The sequence below is a fragment of the Pteropus vampyrus genome, unplaced genomic scaffold (genome assembly GCF_000151845.1).
Source record: "Pteropus vampyrus isolate Shadow unplaced genomic scaffold, Pvam_2.0 Scaffold228, whole genome shotgun sequence".
Taxonomy (NCBI): domain Eukaryota; kingdom Metazoa; phylum Chordata; class Mammalia; order Chiroptera; family Pteropodidae; genus Pteropus; species Pteropus vampyrus.
The window spans coordinates 846,844-863,202 of record NW_011889009.1 but is presented as its reverse complement, the minus strand read 5'-3'; the positions used below and the strand labels follow the sequence as shown (position 1 = coordinate 863,202).

Here is a 16,359-nt window from a genome sequence, read left to right as displayed (position 1 = left end):
TCGGCGCCGCCTCCGCCGGCGCCCGGGGCCGTTGGGGTGTTTCCGGGGAGCCGAGCGCCGCCCCCTTTCCTCCCCCCGAGCCCCCCGGGCCGGTGGGCCCGGAGGCCCCGTGGGTCAGTGCTTGGGTGCATTGTTCCGTGGGCAGGTGATCTGAGGGGGCTGGACCCGCTTCGAGAAGAAGCCGTGGGTCCCGGCCAAACACCTGAGTGCACGCCGACTAAAAATAAATGGGCGGCCTCGCCGTCGCTCTTCGCGGGGCTGGAATCTGGCATCTCAGGATTTCCAAGCCCTCGAAGCCCCGCAGCATCCTCACGGGGCTGAGACTGTCCGGGTTTGAAAGCCGAGAAAAATGAGAATGGTCCTTAGGCAGTGGGACGGGGACAGTTGGGAGTAACATGGACTTCCTGTTACCTTACCGGAAACGCTAGTCTCTGTTATATAATTCATGTGTCTGTGAGTGAAGACTTAAGTGCTGTATGTCTCAGCCACCTAAATTTATGTAACTAAACTAAGACCTAGGTCACTCCAGTTACTAAGACCCCAGATTAGTCCACCATGTGAAAATAAAACATGACCTGGGAACTTCTTGGCCTTTTCCTGATTTGGGGAGTCAGCATGAACAGGGATTCTCACCTGTGCTTAATTGTTAGTAAGGTTTGCGGGTTGTAAAGCTTAATAGTCATTTCTTTTTAGAGTTTTGGAGTCTTCTTGATCTGGTTACTGGCCATCGAAGACATTTGGCAATAGTGAAAATCCGGAATTTTTTTTTTCAATAGTTTGGTTTTCTCCGTGGCGGTGTTTCATTGTTTCCGTCTGGCTTGAGTATAACCTGTTTGCAGGTGTAACTACCATCTGCTTTGTTACTTTAAGTTAGTGAGTGAACAGTATCACGATGGAAAATGCCAAATAATCCCAATGAATAAAAGATATTTTTGGAAGGTTATGATTTTAGAACAGCGCTTCTCAGAAAAGTGGATTTTAAGTTCTTACAAATCTTTAAACCAGCCTTTGTATGTAACCTTTTTTTTTTTTTTTTTTTTAATCTTTTATCGAAGGCATACAGAAAGTTAGCCAAGGAATACCATCCTGATAAGAATCCAAATGCCGGTGACAAAGTAAGTTATTTGAGACTTTCCCCTATTTTAAAGTCAAGTTGCCCTCCTTAAAAAGAGGAATGTTGTAAGGCCACAGAGCCAAGTTTTTCTGTTAAGAGTATTTGTTTTGTCATAGGAATACTAACCTTCTGCGCAGGGATAGGTGATAAACAGGACCGGAATCAAACCAAAGGCAACTTGCATGTTTTAGAATTAAGTGAATTCTGGGTTCCTGAAGCCTTCCCCCACTCTTCCGTTTGAAAATCCAATTATTTTCCTTTTTATTTTTTCTTTATAGTTCAAAGAAATAAGTTTTGCATATGAAGTACTATCAAATCCCGAGAAACGCGAGTTATATGACAGATACGGAGAACAAGGTCTTCGGGAAGGTAGCGGCGGAGGTGGTGGCATGGATGACATTTTCTCTCACATTTTTGGTGGGGGATTGTTCGGCTTCATGGGCAATCAGAGTAGAAGTCGAAATGGCAGAAGAAGAGGAGAAGACATGATGCATCCACTCAAGTGAATACCTTTTTCTTTTTAAAAAATACTTAAGTACTTCTTTTTTAAATAGTAATAGTAGAAGAGAAAAAGTATCAAAAATGTTCTGTCCTTCATCAGAAAACAAAATCTTCCATTTACCTACTGTCCTCATTTGCATTGGATAACCTGGGCGTTTGCATTTTGCTAAAGATGGTGTTTTTACTGAGTAGGAAAGTGATTTATATGCTTCTGAAGCTGCTTGATACTATATGATTTAAAATTTTAATAATGAAGAATCTCTTTGATGTCCTAAAATCTTCCAAGTTACATTTATTTAAAAACTTACAAAGTGAGTACCTGTCAGCCTAGTTTGTTTACATGTGATAGTCACTCATTACTTGATCCTCTGTGTGAACTCTCCTGAAGTGGTTTCCATGGAGCTCGCTGTCTTCGAGCCTGACATTAACCTGACAGCATATGAATGATGTCTGACCTTGATCTTAGATTGCGAGCTCGTGAGCCCTCTACAACATGAAAATAGCTGTTTTACTTTGCAAATGTGTGATGTCTTTTATCCTGTTAATTTATTAGCTAATAATGAATTTACTAGCAAATAAATGCTAGAGGCTGAATTTCAAGTATTTACTTATAAATCATATTATCTAGTTTATACATTGGAGTAGAGGAAGTAAAGCGTAATCTGTTACACTGTTTGAGTCTTATTCTTAGATTTGTATTCTAAAAGAATTTACCCTCTGAAATAATCATTTCGATATCATTCCAAGAATGATACTCATGCAGCGTGAGTTCTTTCATTGTTTTCTTTGATATGGAAATTGTCTACAAAGTAAATAGGATTGAGAGAGTGTTTGTTGTATCTTATGGTTCTTCATATTCTTTAAAAAAAGTTTTTTATGCTATACGGTAAATGCAGTTTTTATTTACTGCTGCTATAACGTTATTGAAAATGTCCTCGTTATGACAACATCTCATTTGGGTGGCTTTATAATATTCCATTCCATGATTTACTTAATCATCTACCTTTTCTATAGGATGTTGCCAGTTTTTTTCTATAGTAGTGCTGCTGTGAGCATCTCTGTATACAGCTTTGTCGCTCTTTGGCACAGATTCACAGGCAGGCGTTAATGTTTTGAGGCCGATAAATACAAGTAAATTGTCTTATGAGGGATTCTGCCGGTTTGGTCCCACTGGCGCGAAGCTGGTGTGCCAGCTTTGCCAGACCATCACCCACATTTTCCCTTCCTTGTCCACGTCTGTCGAAATGAGGATTTTTCTGGCCTCATTTAGTGGTTTTGCATACTGACCGTAATTTAATACGTCAGGGGAAAAGACCTACCTGTTTGTTTTCTGTAAACAATTTAGTTAAAAGACAGGTGCAACCAAGAGCTTTTGTCTAAGGTTAGGTTATAGATATGTCAGTATTTGGAAGTGCTGGTAATGTTTCATCCATAAGTATTTTATTCTCATACTGCCTGAATGTATAAAGTTTTAGCTTAAGAGCTTAAGATAACGATTTTGAGAAAGTGTGAATGCCACAAATAGTATAGGTGCTTTGCAAAATATTTCCAACTATTTTTTGTTGTTCTCTTTTAAAAAGTAAATCTGGACTACTAAGGTAGATTTGAAAAAAAGTGAGAAGCGTAAGACCAAACTAAATGCATTGCACCCAGATCCTAAATGTAGAGTGGTTTTGAGACTTTTGACATGCGTACATTTTTTTCGAGGTTTGTTTGGCAATGAATGGTCCTATAATTCTTATGTGCTATATGAGTAAAGGCGAGTTGGGTTTTATCAGTTGTATTTTTTTAGTGGACTTTTTTAACTCAACCTCTTTTGGATCATAGACCTCTTTGAAAATTTGGGGAAAATAGTTCCACAGTTTTGCTTATAACTCACTGGGTACTTCAGAGCTCTAAAACTTGTTGACTGTTGAAAACGTGTTTTTTTCCTTTTTATCACATTGTAGATAAGGCCTTTTTTTTTTTTTTTTTGAGACATGCGTAATCTGAGTGCCTCCCATAAATTGTAATATGACTTTGTTGCTTTTCTAAATTGTCCTTGGAGCAGAGCCTTGTAACAGCATGGACTCTGGAGCTAGACTACCTCTGGGATCTTGGGCAAGTTACTTAACCTCTCCGTGCCTCAGTTTTGTCTTGTCAAATGGGGATAATAATTGTACCTCCTTCAGAGGATTGGACTAGGTGGACGGCTCCTGCCTGAGGCCAGAATAAGGTTGTGATGCTTTGGGTTTGTGCAGTCATCAGCTTTATCAGAAAACGCCGCGCTGGAAACTGTTGGCCTGATGCTGTAGATTCTGGCTCTGAGTACCATATACTGTTCATAGCCCTGAAATCTTTCTGCTATTTTGATCCACAAAATAAAACCTCAGTCGGTTGACTTAATGTGTTTTTGAACATTTTAAAAGCTTATAGTAGAACTCCCACCAATAGCTGTCGTTTATATCTGGTACTTAAGAGAACTTGATTGGACCTAATTCTTTTCTCCCCAGAGTATCTTTAGAAGACCTGTATAACGGCAAGACAACCAAACTACAACTTAGCAAGAATGTGCTCTGTAGTGCGTGCAGTGGGTAAGTGCGTGTTCTGGTTTATGAAATAAATCTTCTGTTCTTTGGGTGGCACAGAGTCTCTACCAGATAAAAATTGTTCGTGACTCGAAACTTAACTACCCAACACAGAACATTCTCTGACACATCTGAAACTCAGCTAAATGACCAGTCATTGGGGGCTGAAGAACTCAGTCAAAGATGAAAAGAGTGATTCGTCTTTGGAATGGCCTGTTGGAATGGTCTGTGTGCAAAAATCTGATGGGTGCTTTTGCTTGCTCTAGCCAAGGTGGAAAGTCTGGAGCTGTTCAGAAGTGCAGCGCTTGTCGGGGTCGAGGCGTACGCATCATGATCCGACAGCTGGCTCCGGGCATGGTGCAGCAGATGCAGTCTGTGTGTGCCGACTGCAACGGCGAAGGTACGCGTGCCAGCACCCCGCTTTGAGGGCGGGGGTGGGGCGGGGCTGGGAGTGTAGGAATCGAGGAGGCTCCCGATCTTTCTTTTTCAACGTGTTTGTATTCGTCTTATTGTTAAAAGCTACAGAGTTCTAAAAGAAAAATGTGAAAATAATTATTTTATCATGCACAGGCTCAGTGAACACAGATAAACAGTAACTTTGTATTATGTTCTTCCTTTTTAATTCCAAAAACGGGCAGTGTTCTGTCCTTTTATATTTAAAAGGTAATATTTGATAAAGAAGGAAACAGCAAATTTTAATTACCATCCAGATCAGTGGAGGATTTTACTGTAAGCTTTAGTTAGCTTTTGAGACTAGACACTGGGATTGAAGCTCTTCTTACAGAAGTGACTGTTCTAAGCTTGGCGGGCGGAATGGCTCTTGAGACTGCTGCTCACCTCTGCCTTTTAGGGCTTGATGGCCACAGACAGTACGGAAACAAACGGGCATGACCGTCTTCCCGTTACACATTACCAGCACAGACAGAGGCATGCCCTCCTGGGCCTGTGGGCCTTAGTTTGCCAACTCTTGTCCTAGGGCAGTGCTATCCAAAAGAATTTTTCTGTGATGGTGGAAATGTTCTGTATGTGCAACGTCTAGGGCAGTAGCCACTAGCTCTGAGTACTTGAAATGTGGCTAGTGTGACTGAGGAACTAAAATTTTTTAAATTTTAATAAAATGAAACAAATAGCCACAGATGGCTAGTGGCTGCCATGTTGGACAGCACAGTTTTAGAACATCCTTTTCCAGATTGCTTCTGGAAGTGACGAGATAATTTGGAGACGGTGCAAATTCTTTAGTTACCATCCTAGGGAGTCTTGGGGCATGCTACCTTCTTACAGTTGCTAGCAGTTCGTGCTGTCAGACCAGAGTTGACCGAAATCTTCCCGTGCACGATTACCGTTTTGAGGAACTGATGTTTTTTAGAACATACGTTGCAAAGTAAGCATTCTAGAAACAGCCCCTGAAGTCATTAATTAAACGTCTAAGCATCAAAGTGTGCCAGTAATCTGCCATCAGAAATTGACGCCATTTTTTTTTATAATCTATTGTGTAGAACTTCGGTTTTACTCTGTTACACACTCATCAGACTTTTCAGAGAAATACGTAGAAAGGAAACCGTGTCATCATACACACGGTATGGAGGCACTCACACCAGTTAAGTGCAGCCATCTGCACGTGGTGTCAGGAGTTCTGCGATAGCGAACCTGAGTAAAGGTGAAAGCCGTGCAGGACGCCTGAGCAGCTGTCATTCCATGAAATAAACGACATCCGGCACCAACCGTACAGTGTAATAATGAGCCATGAAGGACATTTGAAATTTTATTTGTGTTCTCCATCCATCGTTAAAGGAAACTCGCACCGAAACAAAAAACAAAGACGCGTTTGTAGAAGCTCCAGCATCTGGCTGCCCATTGTTTCCTTGACCTGTAGTCTCTCTTTAACTTTAGGAAGTAGAGTCAGGAGCCACGCAAGTATTTTAAGATACATTTTACTCAAATAGAGGAGACTGAGCGGCTGGGCCCTTCAGGTAACCTGCAGCGAGATGTGAGCTTTCGTTGTGAATGATGCTTTAAACAAATCTTTAGGTAGCTATCAAAGGAAGTCCAGAAAATGTATTTAATGAATAAGGGCATCAAGGAGACCTGGCTGACGTAGGAGCATAATGGAAGTCGATGCCCTCTCTTTACAGGAGAGGTGATTAACGAAAAGGACCGCTGTAAAAAGTGCGAAGGGAAGAAGGTGATCAAAGAAGTCAAGATCCTGGAGGTCCACGTGGACAAAGGCATGAAGCACGGGCAGAGAATTACGTTCACTGGGGAAGCCGACCAGGCCCCGGGCGTGGAACCAGGAGACATTGTTCTTTTGCTACAAGAGAAAGAACATGAGGTAATTTCCTTTTTGTTGGATTTATTTTTGTTTTATTCAGCAACGTGTCTTGCGTGCAGCATACAGGTTAGATCTGTTTGGGTTCCCTGGAGCAACACGGCTCGGTGGTCAGGCCGAGCTCATGCGAGCTGCCTTGTTCCGTACACCACGGCACGTGCGGTCAGGAGCTCTGGGGCGGTCGCATTTGGTCCCAGCGTGGCCATCGACCAGCGCCATAACCTTACGAAGTCCCGTTGTCTCTGTACCCCAGTTTCCTCGTGTATGAAGATAAGGGCACTTGACCGGATGACATAAGGCAGCTCGTGCTTCACAGTGGAACTTCTGCTGGGTGGTGGGTGGACGAGGCTTCTGTCCTCAGTGCTGCTCTTTGGGTTTGTTTTACATACTGGGTGTCCAAGTGAGCTTTTCTTGAAAGAGAAGGTTCTGCGGGTTTTTTTATTTTTAAACTTCTGATTGGGTATGTATTGTATCTGTTACGTACAAGGCAGAGTTAGCTGGTCTGATGACGCGACGTGGTCGGGTGAGTGTTTTCGGGACACCGCCACGCTGGTGTTTAATGTGCCGTGGCGGGGAGTGTAGGCCCCTGTTCATGAAGATCAGCGAGCTCTCCAGGAAACGTCCCTGGGGTGAGCACCCATATTCTTGACCATAGAAGAATTCAAGAGGGTTCTGGCTCTGTGCTTGATCACGTTGACTCAAGTTCCTCTGAAAGGAACATCACAGGTCAGCCTCCTTTTTAGTTGACACTAAATGTTTTTTCCATTTGGTGGTGATTTCTCCTAATAAAGTAAAATTTTAAATCACTTTAAGCATCCAGGAGAGAATAAAGCCACACTGAGATGCGGAGTCTGGGAGTTTGATGAGACTCGGTCCCGCACTAGGCGTGCGTGGCTCTCGCGCACTGGGCTTTCTCAGGGTGTCCTGGTCAGATTTCTTAACCTCTGCAGAGGTAGCACTTGCGATACGGATCCTGCCCCTTAAAGTCTTACAGGTTGGAATATTCGTAGCTCTTCTCTAAGGTTCTCTGGCATTTTAGCCACTTCCTCATGCGTTTGGTCTTGCCTTCCATGCACAGCAGCGTGCAAGGCCTACAAGGCAGAAAGATGCACAGCCCAGGGATCGATCCAATCCACCTGGGGGTGTGGAGTGTGCTGTATCGTAAGACGGCACAGACTGGGAGAGTGTTCTCATCGCTACGTCACGGGCGTCCGAGGGCCGTCGTGGCGGGAGGCCTGGCCGTGCAGCGGTTAGCGCAGTGGAGGCGTGAGAGGCGCTGCTTGCTCGGAGGAGACGTGATGTCGTTGGCGTTGGGCGTGTCAGACCAGTGGCAGAATCTTCGTGCAAAGTTCAGTCTTCAGTGAGGCCGTGTCATGAAATGGGAGTTTAAAAATAGAGATCCCTGGGTTTGGAGACTCGGGCTTTGTTCTGACTCGTGTTGACTGGCTTTGGGTCCCTGGGCTTGGCTTGCTTAACTGAAAACCAAATTTGTCTTCTCCCAGATGGCCGTTGCAGAATCAAGTAAGGAAACCAGCCAGCTTGCTTGCTTTGGGGCTGGGAAGTAAGTCCCTTCAAATCGTTGGCAGTGGTGGAGTTGCATGGAATTTTCAACAGACAGCAGATGTGACTGGTTATTGGAGGTGGAAAGTAGGAACTGGTAAAGGTTAGAAGGGAAGTTCATGCAGGAAGAGGACAAAGGTCGTTCCTTCTTGGCTTTATTATGACCAGTAAAGTAAGTTGGGGTCCAAGATGAGATTTAGGCCGTTGTTTAATTTATACCATTGAAAATATTCTGAACCTTCTGAAGAAAATGTGACTAGTTTGAACTAGTTCATGAAAAAGCTTGTAGTTATTTTGTTTTGGGCTTTCTTTATTTTCCCACTCCCAAAACTCGTGCTAAAGTAATTGTGAGGCCATAAGATCGGGATGGGTGCTATATCTGAGACAGTATAAATCTTTTGTTCAAAAAACATTCAACTTTGGGAATGCTATATGTCACGTGTGTTCATCTTTTCAGCACGTGTGTTGGTTCACACTGGCTACCATGGTGCATTAGTGTAGCAAAGAACCACAGTGTCTGGTGATGCTAGTCTCTCTTTTGTACTCTGTACTTAAATTTTTCAGAAATTAACAATAGCTTTTAAGTGTTTGATTGTCTGGTTCTTGATAGCGCCCTCCTCATTAATCTTGTTTTTTTGTTTTGGTTTTTCAAAAATTCCCTCCTTGTTCCTGCTTGTTTATTTTTTGAGTTTTGATATCAAATTGACTAGCCTAACCACCTCCTGGCCCCAAAACAACCCTGATACCATTTGTTGTTGGAGCCACTCTAAGTCGAGCTCTCCAGTCCAAGAATGGCATATTCCTCTGCCCCTGCTGCTGGCACAGCTTTGCCCTGGGGACACCTGGTAAAGGGTGACTCAGGTCTCCTGGTGCTGCCGAGGCTGCTGGCCGGGACCACTAGACACGGTCATGGTTTGAGATGAACTTCCTTTCGTGGGTAAATTTAAATTTAGGATAATTTAAGAAAAGAGGGTATCTTTCAGGTTCTCTCTCTTCTCTGCATGAAGCATCCGGCATTCTTTGGAAGAGAGAGTTGTATTGAGAAAAAAACCAGGTGACCTTTCACTGCAGTTAATTTTGTTTCATCTTAAATTTCAAAAGTTAAGTATATAGATATTTGTAAATTCTGATAAGCAAAAGAAAATCTCGGCATGTGTGAAATTGGATGTATTTTTTTCTACACGTTGAAAACGGAAACATTCTTTGTTTACTGAATAACCTTTGCTGTTACCTATTCTGTTTGATTTACATTTATCTAAGCAGGTTTTGAATTTTATTTGAGATAAAGCTTGTTTGTACGTGTGTAAAGCATGGGATTTAAGCGCCTTTACTGGCCGAGCATTACTGGTTGAACTTTTTACATTGAACTTGGACCCTCCCCTTCCCTTGTTAGAATCATGTCTGGGGAGTGCTCCAGGTGAACCGGTTCTACAGAATCCCACTGGGCCTTCGGAAGCAGGGTCAGGAAAGGAATGGGCTGGCAGAACCTACCTGGTTCTGTTTTTGGAGCCTCAGCTGTGCCTAGTGAGCCATTGTTTGCCTCATAAAAGTTTCTTATTACTTGAGAATAGCTACATTTCCTTATTTAAATTTAGGAAATTAGGAACGGTGGCACTTTGGCTCTTGCAGTGAATGGTGGAATTAAGGTTTTGAAATCGATTCAGAGAACACAGTACAAGAGTACGTACGGCTCCATACTTTTTTAAAAAAACGTTTCTTGTACGTTTTATTTGTAGGTGTTCCAGAGAGATGGGAATGATTTGCACATGACATATAAGATTGGACTTGTCGAAGCTCTGTGTGGATTTCAGTTCACATTCAAGCACCTTGATGGACGTCAGATCGTGGTGAAATACCCGCCTGGCAAAGTCATCGAGCCGGGTACGTCTTGATTTCCGTCTGATCTGGGGTTCCATGTCCTCTTTCACAATTTGAAATTTTTTTATAGTAGGTGACAGGTGACTCATAAAAGAATATTGTTGAGAACCTTTCTTCTTGGATAAAATCCTTAATGCTTTCTCTGATACTCAAATAACAGGATGTGTCCGTGTAGTTCGCGGCGAAGGGATGCCACAGTATCGTAACCCCTTTGAAAAAGGTGATCTTTACATAAAGTTCGATGTACAGTTTCCTGAAAACAACTGGATCAACCCAGACAAGCTTTCTGTAAGTGGTCTCTACATTTAAACAACAGATGACTTAAGGTTTAATAATAATTGTGTTTCTTTGTCACTTTCCACTTGTTTTTGGTGCTAAGATTTTAAGATCACACAGTTTATAATACGCTTTTTAAATATTTGAGTGATTAATGGGCTGTCCTGGTATCAGAATGAGAGTTACTGGTTAAGCCTTTCTGGGGCCAGCCAGGGACTAGTAGGGTAAAGTGGCCTGGGTGTGGTGCGGTGGGAGGGTTGGGGCTCCCTGGGGAGCAGAGCCCTCACCTGGAGACGGCAGCCCTCCAGCTAAGCATCTGCTGGCAGTTCCGTGCAGGATTAAAGGCGCGTCTGGTATAAAATTTTCCAGTGTTTAAACGTTGGCAGCTAATTTTGTTTTTGTTTTTTCCTGAGCGACAGATGGGTTGCACAAAAGATGCCTGCAGATTTGGCCTCTGGGTCATCAGTTTGTGGTCTGGCTTAAAGTACAGACACATCCATTTTAACTCTCAAAGAGGCCTGCAGCTCGGATGGTGTCAGAGGAAGGCGAATGAAGATACCTGACCGCTAACTTTATTTTTGTTCCTTTTAATGAAGGAACTAGAAGATCTTCTGCCCTCTAGACCGGAAGTTCCAAACATAATTGGAGACACGGAGGAGGTAGAGCTTCAGGAATTTGACAGCACTCGGGGCTCAGGAGGTGGCCAGCGCCGTGAAGCCTATAACGATAGCTCCGATGAGGAGAGCAGCAGCCATCACGGACCCGGAGTGCAATGTGCCCATCAGTAAACTCTGCAGACCGATTGCACAAGTGGATTTTCTTTCCACGTCTGCCTGGTTTGTTGTCAGCGACCCCGCTGGAGGGTCTGGTCAGTCCAGATGAGCTGATGGACATCTGTTGGTCTATGTGTAACTTTTAAAATTGGTATAATATCTACAGAGTGTATAATTTAAACTAACCACAGAGCTTTACATCTTCATTTCGACTGTTCCGTAGCAGAATAAAGCACTTGAAAGGAAATAAGACTCCCTTTCACACATGGGTTTTAAGTTTCAGTCCTGGCATCTGTGCTTGATTTTTATCGGTTTCGTGTAGATTTTTTTTTTGTTTCATATTTTAAATTCAAATCCCACATTGTAAAGTTTGTGTACAATTTGTCCTGAAGCTTTGTGTTTGGCTGCACCTGCATAAGCTGCTACAAATAGAATAAAGAATTTCATAGCCTGTATCTATCATTTAGGTGCATGGAAAAAAATGGGCTTTGCACACAATGGGTTTGGAGCTGACTGGGAACAATGGAAAACATTACATTAGCTGTGGTTGTAAAGTTTTTTTTTTTTTTTTTTTTTTTTTTTTTTTTTTTTTTTTTTTTTACCATCTTGTGAAAGGTTTTTGAAACTTGATAATAAAAAGCAGTGGTGTAAATTATTTCTTTGTGTCACATTTTTAGAAGGAAGAACACAAACTGTAAAGTGTAACCTTAAACTGGAGAATGTACCCTTAGTTCTGATTCTTAAGTGGCTCTTAGAAACCCATTGGCCTGCAGCTAATGCTTCAGGCACATGCCCGTTGTATAGTTTTAAAAAAGCAAAAGAAAGTTTAATATGTCGGTGGCCAGGGCGACCCAGCCTGCACCTCCCCCCAACCACCCTCTTTTTAAAATAAGGTTGCAAATCGATATTGAAACCATGTCTGCATAGAACCTGTTCAACGCTCTGTTTTCATTAAATGTTATAGTTAAAGGTTGTCTCCATTAAGTTCAGTATTCGAGACTGGGGGAAGCACTGGTTATTACTAATGTTTTATGGAAACGTACGACTCAGACTGATATGAGAAAAATCAGGTGAAACTACATGAAAAGGATGTGTTGCTCTATCCATCTTCTATTGCCTTCTTTTCATTCCCAGAATAGATATTTTTAGAACACACTTTAATTTTGGGGAAGAGAGACATCAGTTGTACATTTTACATTTGTACAAGAACAAATGGGGGAAACTGAAAACTAAAGATTTTAAATGTACTATGCCATCCCTGAGCCTAAATATAATACTTGTAGTTTATTTCTAGGTCTGTTAGAACCCGAATGGGAAAAAAAAAAAAAAGTGTCCTGGCATTAATCAAGGCCCGTGAGGTTTAAATTATTGTCCTATCCACTCTACCTCCGCTGTACAAAAAATATTTTACAACCAGCCTGGGCGAGATTCAACAGCATAGTAGTTTTGTATCCAAGGTTACTTCCCCACAACCACTTGAAGCGTAAGAAATGCAGTGGCAATATAAAGTTTGTAGCCTTTCCAATAAAGGTTTATAAAACAGTCGTTCAGTGTAGTCTTTCTTTGAATTCTACCTGGGTTTCTTGATAGCCAAGGAAACCGTGTGGAATGGGTGGGTCAGACCTTGTTTGGGTCTGTTTCACTCAGCCTACTTGTTCTGCTTTGCAGAGAACCTGTCTGGAGAAAAAGCAGACACAGTATCACTGGCACAAAGAATCTTAGAACAGCCTCACTGTAATGTGATTTCCACACCATTAAATATACCTTTTAAAAAGGTGAACAGTTTGGGGAAGGCTTAGTATATTCGGTTTTGCATCACAACTACCCGAAAATATTTTCATCACAAAAGAAACCCCAAACGCATTAGCATTTACTCCCACCGTTCCATCCTCCAGCCAGTTTACCTATTTTCTTTGTTGTTCCTTGTGCTTTCGGTGGCAAAGAATCTAAAATGTGTGACACTGGAGAGGACCTTCAGTGTCCATTGTGGTGGAGGAGTTATTTTTCACAAATGACAGCCATCAGGCCCTAATCCCACCCAATCAGAAGCCCACGTGCAGTGCCCAACACCTAAACTGATTAGGGCCTGTGCGTTTCGTCCCAAGTGAGACTCGCGGAGAGAACAGTGATGCTGTGGACCAACAGGCTTAGCGAGATGCCAGCTCGCTGCCTCCACACCTCAGGGTGTGGACAGTTCCAGCCAGCCAATGTCATGGAACGAGACGTGCCAGGCTCCGTGCCTAGTGCGTTGACGTGTCACGTCACGTGAAGCCCACAATAACCCCGTAAGGTAGAAATTATTCTTGGCCCAGTTTACAGGCAAGGAAGCCAAATAGCGATGCTAAGAATTTCAGAAAGTCACATGGCCAATAAGTGATGAAGAGAGGGTTCCAGTTCAAGTCCAAAGCCCCAGGCGCACGCTGTCCATGGCGATGCCGTGAGGGTCGCGGCCCCTGTGACAGTGATCTGCTTTTCCACGCTTCCAGCGAAAACCTGTGTGGGACTCGTTGGCCTAGAGCTGGTCGTGTGCCATCCTTGAGCCTATCCCTGGGGCCAGGGTCCCCGGGCCTGGGCCACATGCCCAACCAGGAGCTTGAGCTGGGGCCATTCTCACCCAAGTGACATGCCCCGGGCGGTGCCAGCACTTCCATCTAGAAATGGCTCTGGATCGGAAGGTGACGGCGTTTAATGTGTCTGAGAAACTTGTCCACCTGGGGGCAAGGAGTTGGTGCCGCCACCGCTCCTGACCTTGGTGCATCTGTCCCTTCCCCCGTCATCTGTGACCAGCCGGAATGTCGGGAGGTCAGCCCTGCCGCACCCTTCCTGACAAAGCAATGTGTCTCTCGGGCAGCACTCAAGGAGCCCTGAATTAACAACCTTTCAACAAACATTCTCCCATTGAATCTTGTTGCACAGCTGTCGTATCCTTAAGACAAAGGCCTAGGAAGGTGATTTCCGGGTGAAAAAGTGTTTCAGCACCAAGGGGAGCTGGTCACCTAGGGGATGCCCCCCGGAGGTGTTTTAAAAAGCAAACCCACGCCCTATCCCTTGGCGGTGGAGCCTGATGATGGCGGTGGAGCCTGATGATGGCAGTGCCAACACCTGAGCGCACAGCTCCTAAACGATGCCTGGTACCCAGCCCTCTTACCAAGAAGGACAGTGCTGGATTAAATGGACATTTATGGACATATGCCAATTTCATGACTGAGAGATTCTGTGCGAGAGGGTGAGCTGGGTGGGGTGACCACACACACCAGAGTCCCGTCGGGGGAGATGCCTTCACTCCTCACTGGGCAGGTTTCGGCGGTCAGAGGGTTCTTTCTGGTATGTTCTTGTTCTATACGCAGCCTTGTGGTTACGTCGACCCTTTGACCGGCTTTGAGGGCCCTGCCAGGCTTTCACCAGGCCGCAAGGGAGGACATCGAGATGGGGACAGTTGACCTGCCTCCGTCAGAGGTCTTCGCGGTCCTAATCTGGCTACCAGCCATCGTTGAGGGGCTGTGCGCTCAGGTGTTGGCACCGCCATCATCAGGCTCCACCGCCAAGGGATAGGGCGTGGGTTTGCTTTTTCAAACACCTCCGGGGGGCATCCCATAGGTGCCCGGCTCCCCCTGGTGCTGAAACACTTTTTCACCCGGAAATCGCCTTCCTAGGCCTTTGTCTTAAGGATACGACAGCTGTGCAACAAGATTCAATATGAGAATGTTTGTTGAAAGGTTGTTTACGACTGTGAAAAATGGGAAACGAACTAAATTAAGTTCTTATTTTTTGTTATTATTTTTATTTTTTAGGCGAGGCAACCCTTGGTTGACCTCACAGATTGCAAGGACCTTGTCAGTTTACAATCTCTTATTTTTTTATTTTTTACGCCTACAGGGCCTGGTCTTCCTAGGTGGTCTCCCATCCAAGTACTAACCAGGCCCGACCCTGCTTAGCTTCTGAGATCAGACAGGATCGGGCTTGTTCAGGGTGGCATGGCTGTAGACATCCCTCATTAAATTCTGTTACATCCATTCAATGCATAGTATGTATATTTTTTAAAATGTTGCAGTGTTTTATAGCATGTTAGATATATAATAGAAAATGCGTTTGATATGATGCTGTTTTCAAAATATGTGCCTATGTAACTGTTCTGATAGGATGTACACTAATCAGAAAATAACAATTTTCTTTGTGTTTGAGGTTCGTGGCTGTTTAAAAAGTTTTCATTATGAAAATACACACGAAAGTAGAATAATATAATGAACTTCTATACATCCATTGCCCCGATTCATTAATTATCAACATTTGCTTCATTCTCTTCACCTATTGTCTTAAAAAAAAACCCCAAAAAACTGACTTCTCTCTCTCCTAACGTATTTTAAAGCAAATACTGAGGTTTATCCCTACACACTTCAACATGCATCTTTAAAAACAACATTTATGTGTTCGTAATGCCATTATCACACCTAACAAAACTAACAAGAGACCCTTTGTATTCTGCACGACCCAGATTACGTTCACATTGCCACGGTGATTTTCTTTGTTTTCCTTATCTATGTTTTCTTTCTTTCTTTCTTTCTTTTTTTTTTTACAACATAACATCTGTTATTAAAAAGCACCAATTAAAAAATTAAAAATCATTTGATTTACACATTTCCCCCAGGAACATGCTGATTACATTAAGCGATTAAATACTGTATCTGATGGATCTTGCAATCAATGCTCTGAAGATAAATAAGGGTCTGCAGCATTTTAGAGGCTTAATGATTCTTAAAAGAGTTCTTCTTAAGAATTTGCCGGCTTAAGTATTTTAGGGCAGAGCAACATTCTGGGGGAAATCCTTTGTCTTTTAGAGAAAGAGAAAGACACAGAGACTGAGAGACAGACAGGGAAAGAAAGTGAGAGAGACTGATTTCTGTAACCAAATGCGGCTATTTGGGTACAGTGCTATCTCAGTTACCCACTGGGGGGTGCAGATGTGCCTAAGAGAAAAGCAGCCCCCCGACTTGAGGGAGAGAAGAACATGCCAGGTGATATGTGAGTCCGATCAGATAGAGCTGCAGGACTCCACCCCCACACTAGTGTGGTCACTGCTGTTGCTACTTCCGGCCGGATGGATGCCCTCACCTGGGTTGACGATTGCAAGGGATTCCTTTGAAAGGACACCCCAATTCCCCATTAATGAATACTTAGGGTGTCCCCATTTGCCATGGCCAACAATGCTGCTGAGAAAATCATGTATCTTTCACACGTGGGAAAACATTCTAGGATAAATTCCTAGAGGGGACTTCTAGATCGAAGGTTGTATATTTTTCCCACCACCTGCCCCCCCCAGCCCCAATTAACTCTGTTGTGTTGTAATTTACATACAGTGAAATGCAC

The 16,359-nt window shown here is 43.4% G+C and overlaps 1 protein-coding gene and 1 pseudogene across 1 annotated transcript in view; one reads left to right on the top strand and one right to left on the bottom strand.

Moving 5' to 3' along the window:
• Window positions 1–11,650, top strand: part of DNAJA2 (DnaJ heat shock protein family (Hsp40) member A2) — a 29,104-nt gene extending 17,454 nt beyond the window's left edge. The window contains exons 5-12 of the mRNA XM_023519648.1: window positions 1,052–1,115; window positions 1,393–1,616; window positions 4,108–4,188; window positions 4,449–4,582; window positions 6,315–6,511; window positions 9,805–9,949; window positions 10,107–10,234; window positions 10,819–11,650. Of these exons, the coding sequence (XP_023375416.1) occupies window positions 1,052–1,115; window positions 1,393–1,616; window positions 4,108–4,188; window positions 4,449–4,582; window positions 6,315–6,511; window positions 9,805–9,949; window positions 10,107–10,234; window positions 10,819–11,010 (1,165 nt within the window). The 3' untranslated portion in view covers window positions 11,011–11,650. The remainder of the gene's footprint in view (window positions 1–1,051; window positions 1,116–1,392; window positions 1,617–4,107; window positions 4,189–4,448; window positions 4,583–6,314; window positions 6,512–9,804; window positions 9,950–10,106; window positions 10,235–10,818) is intronic.
• Window positions 11,651–14,862: 3,212 nt separating this feature from the next.
• LOC111728795 lies at window positions 14,863–14,981 on the bottom strand (annotated as a pseudogene).
• Window positions 14,982–16,359: the final 1,378 nt, after the last annotated feature.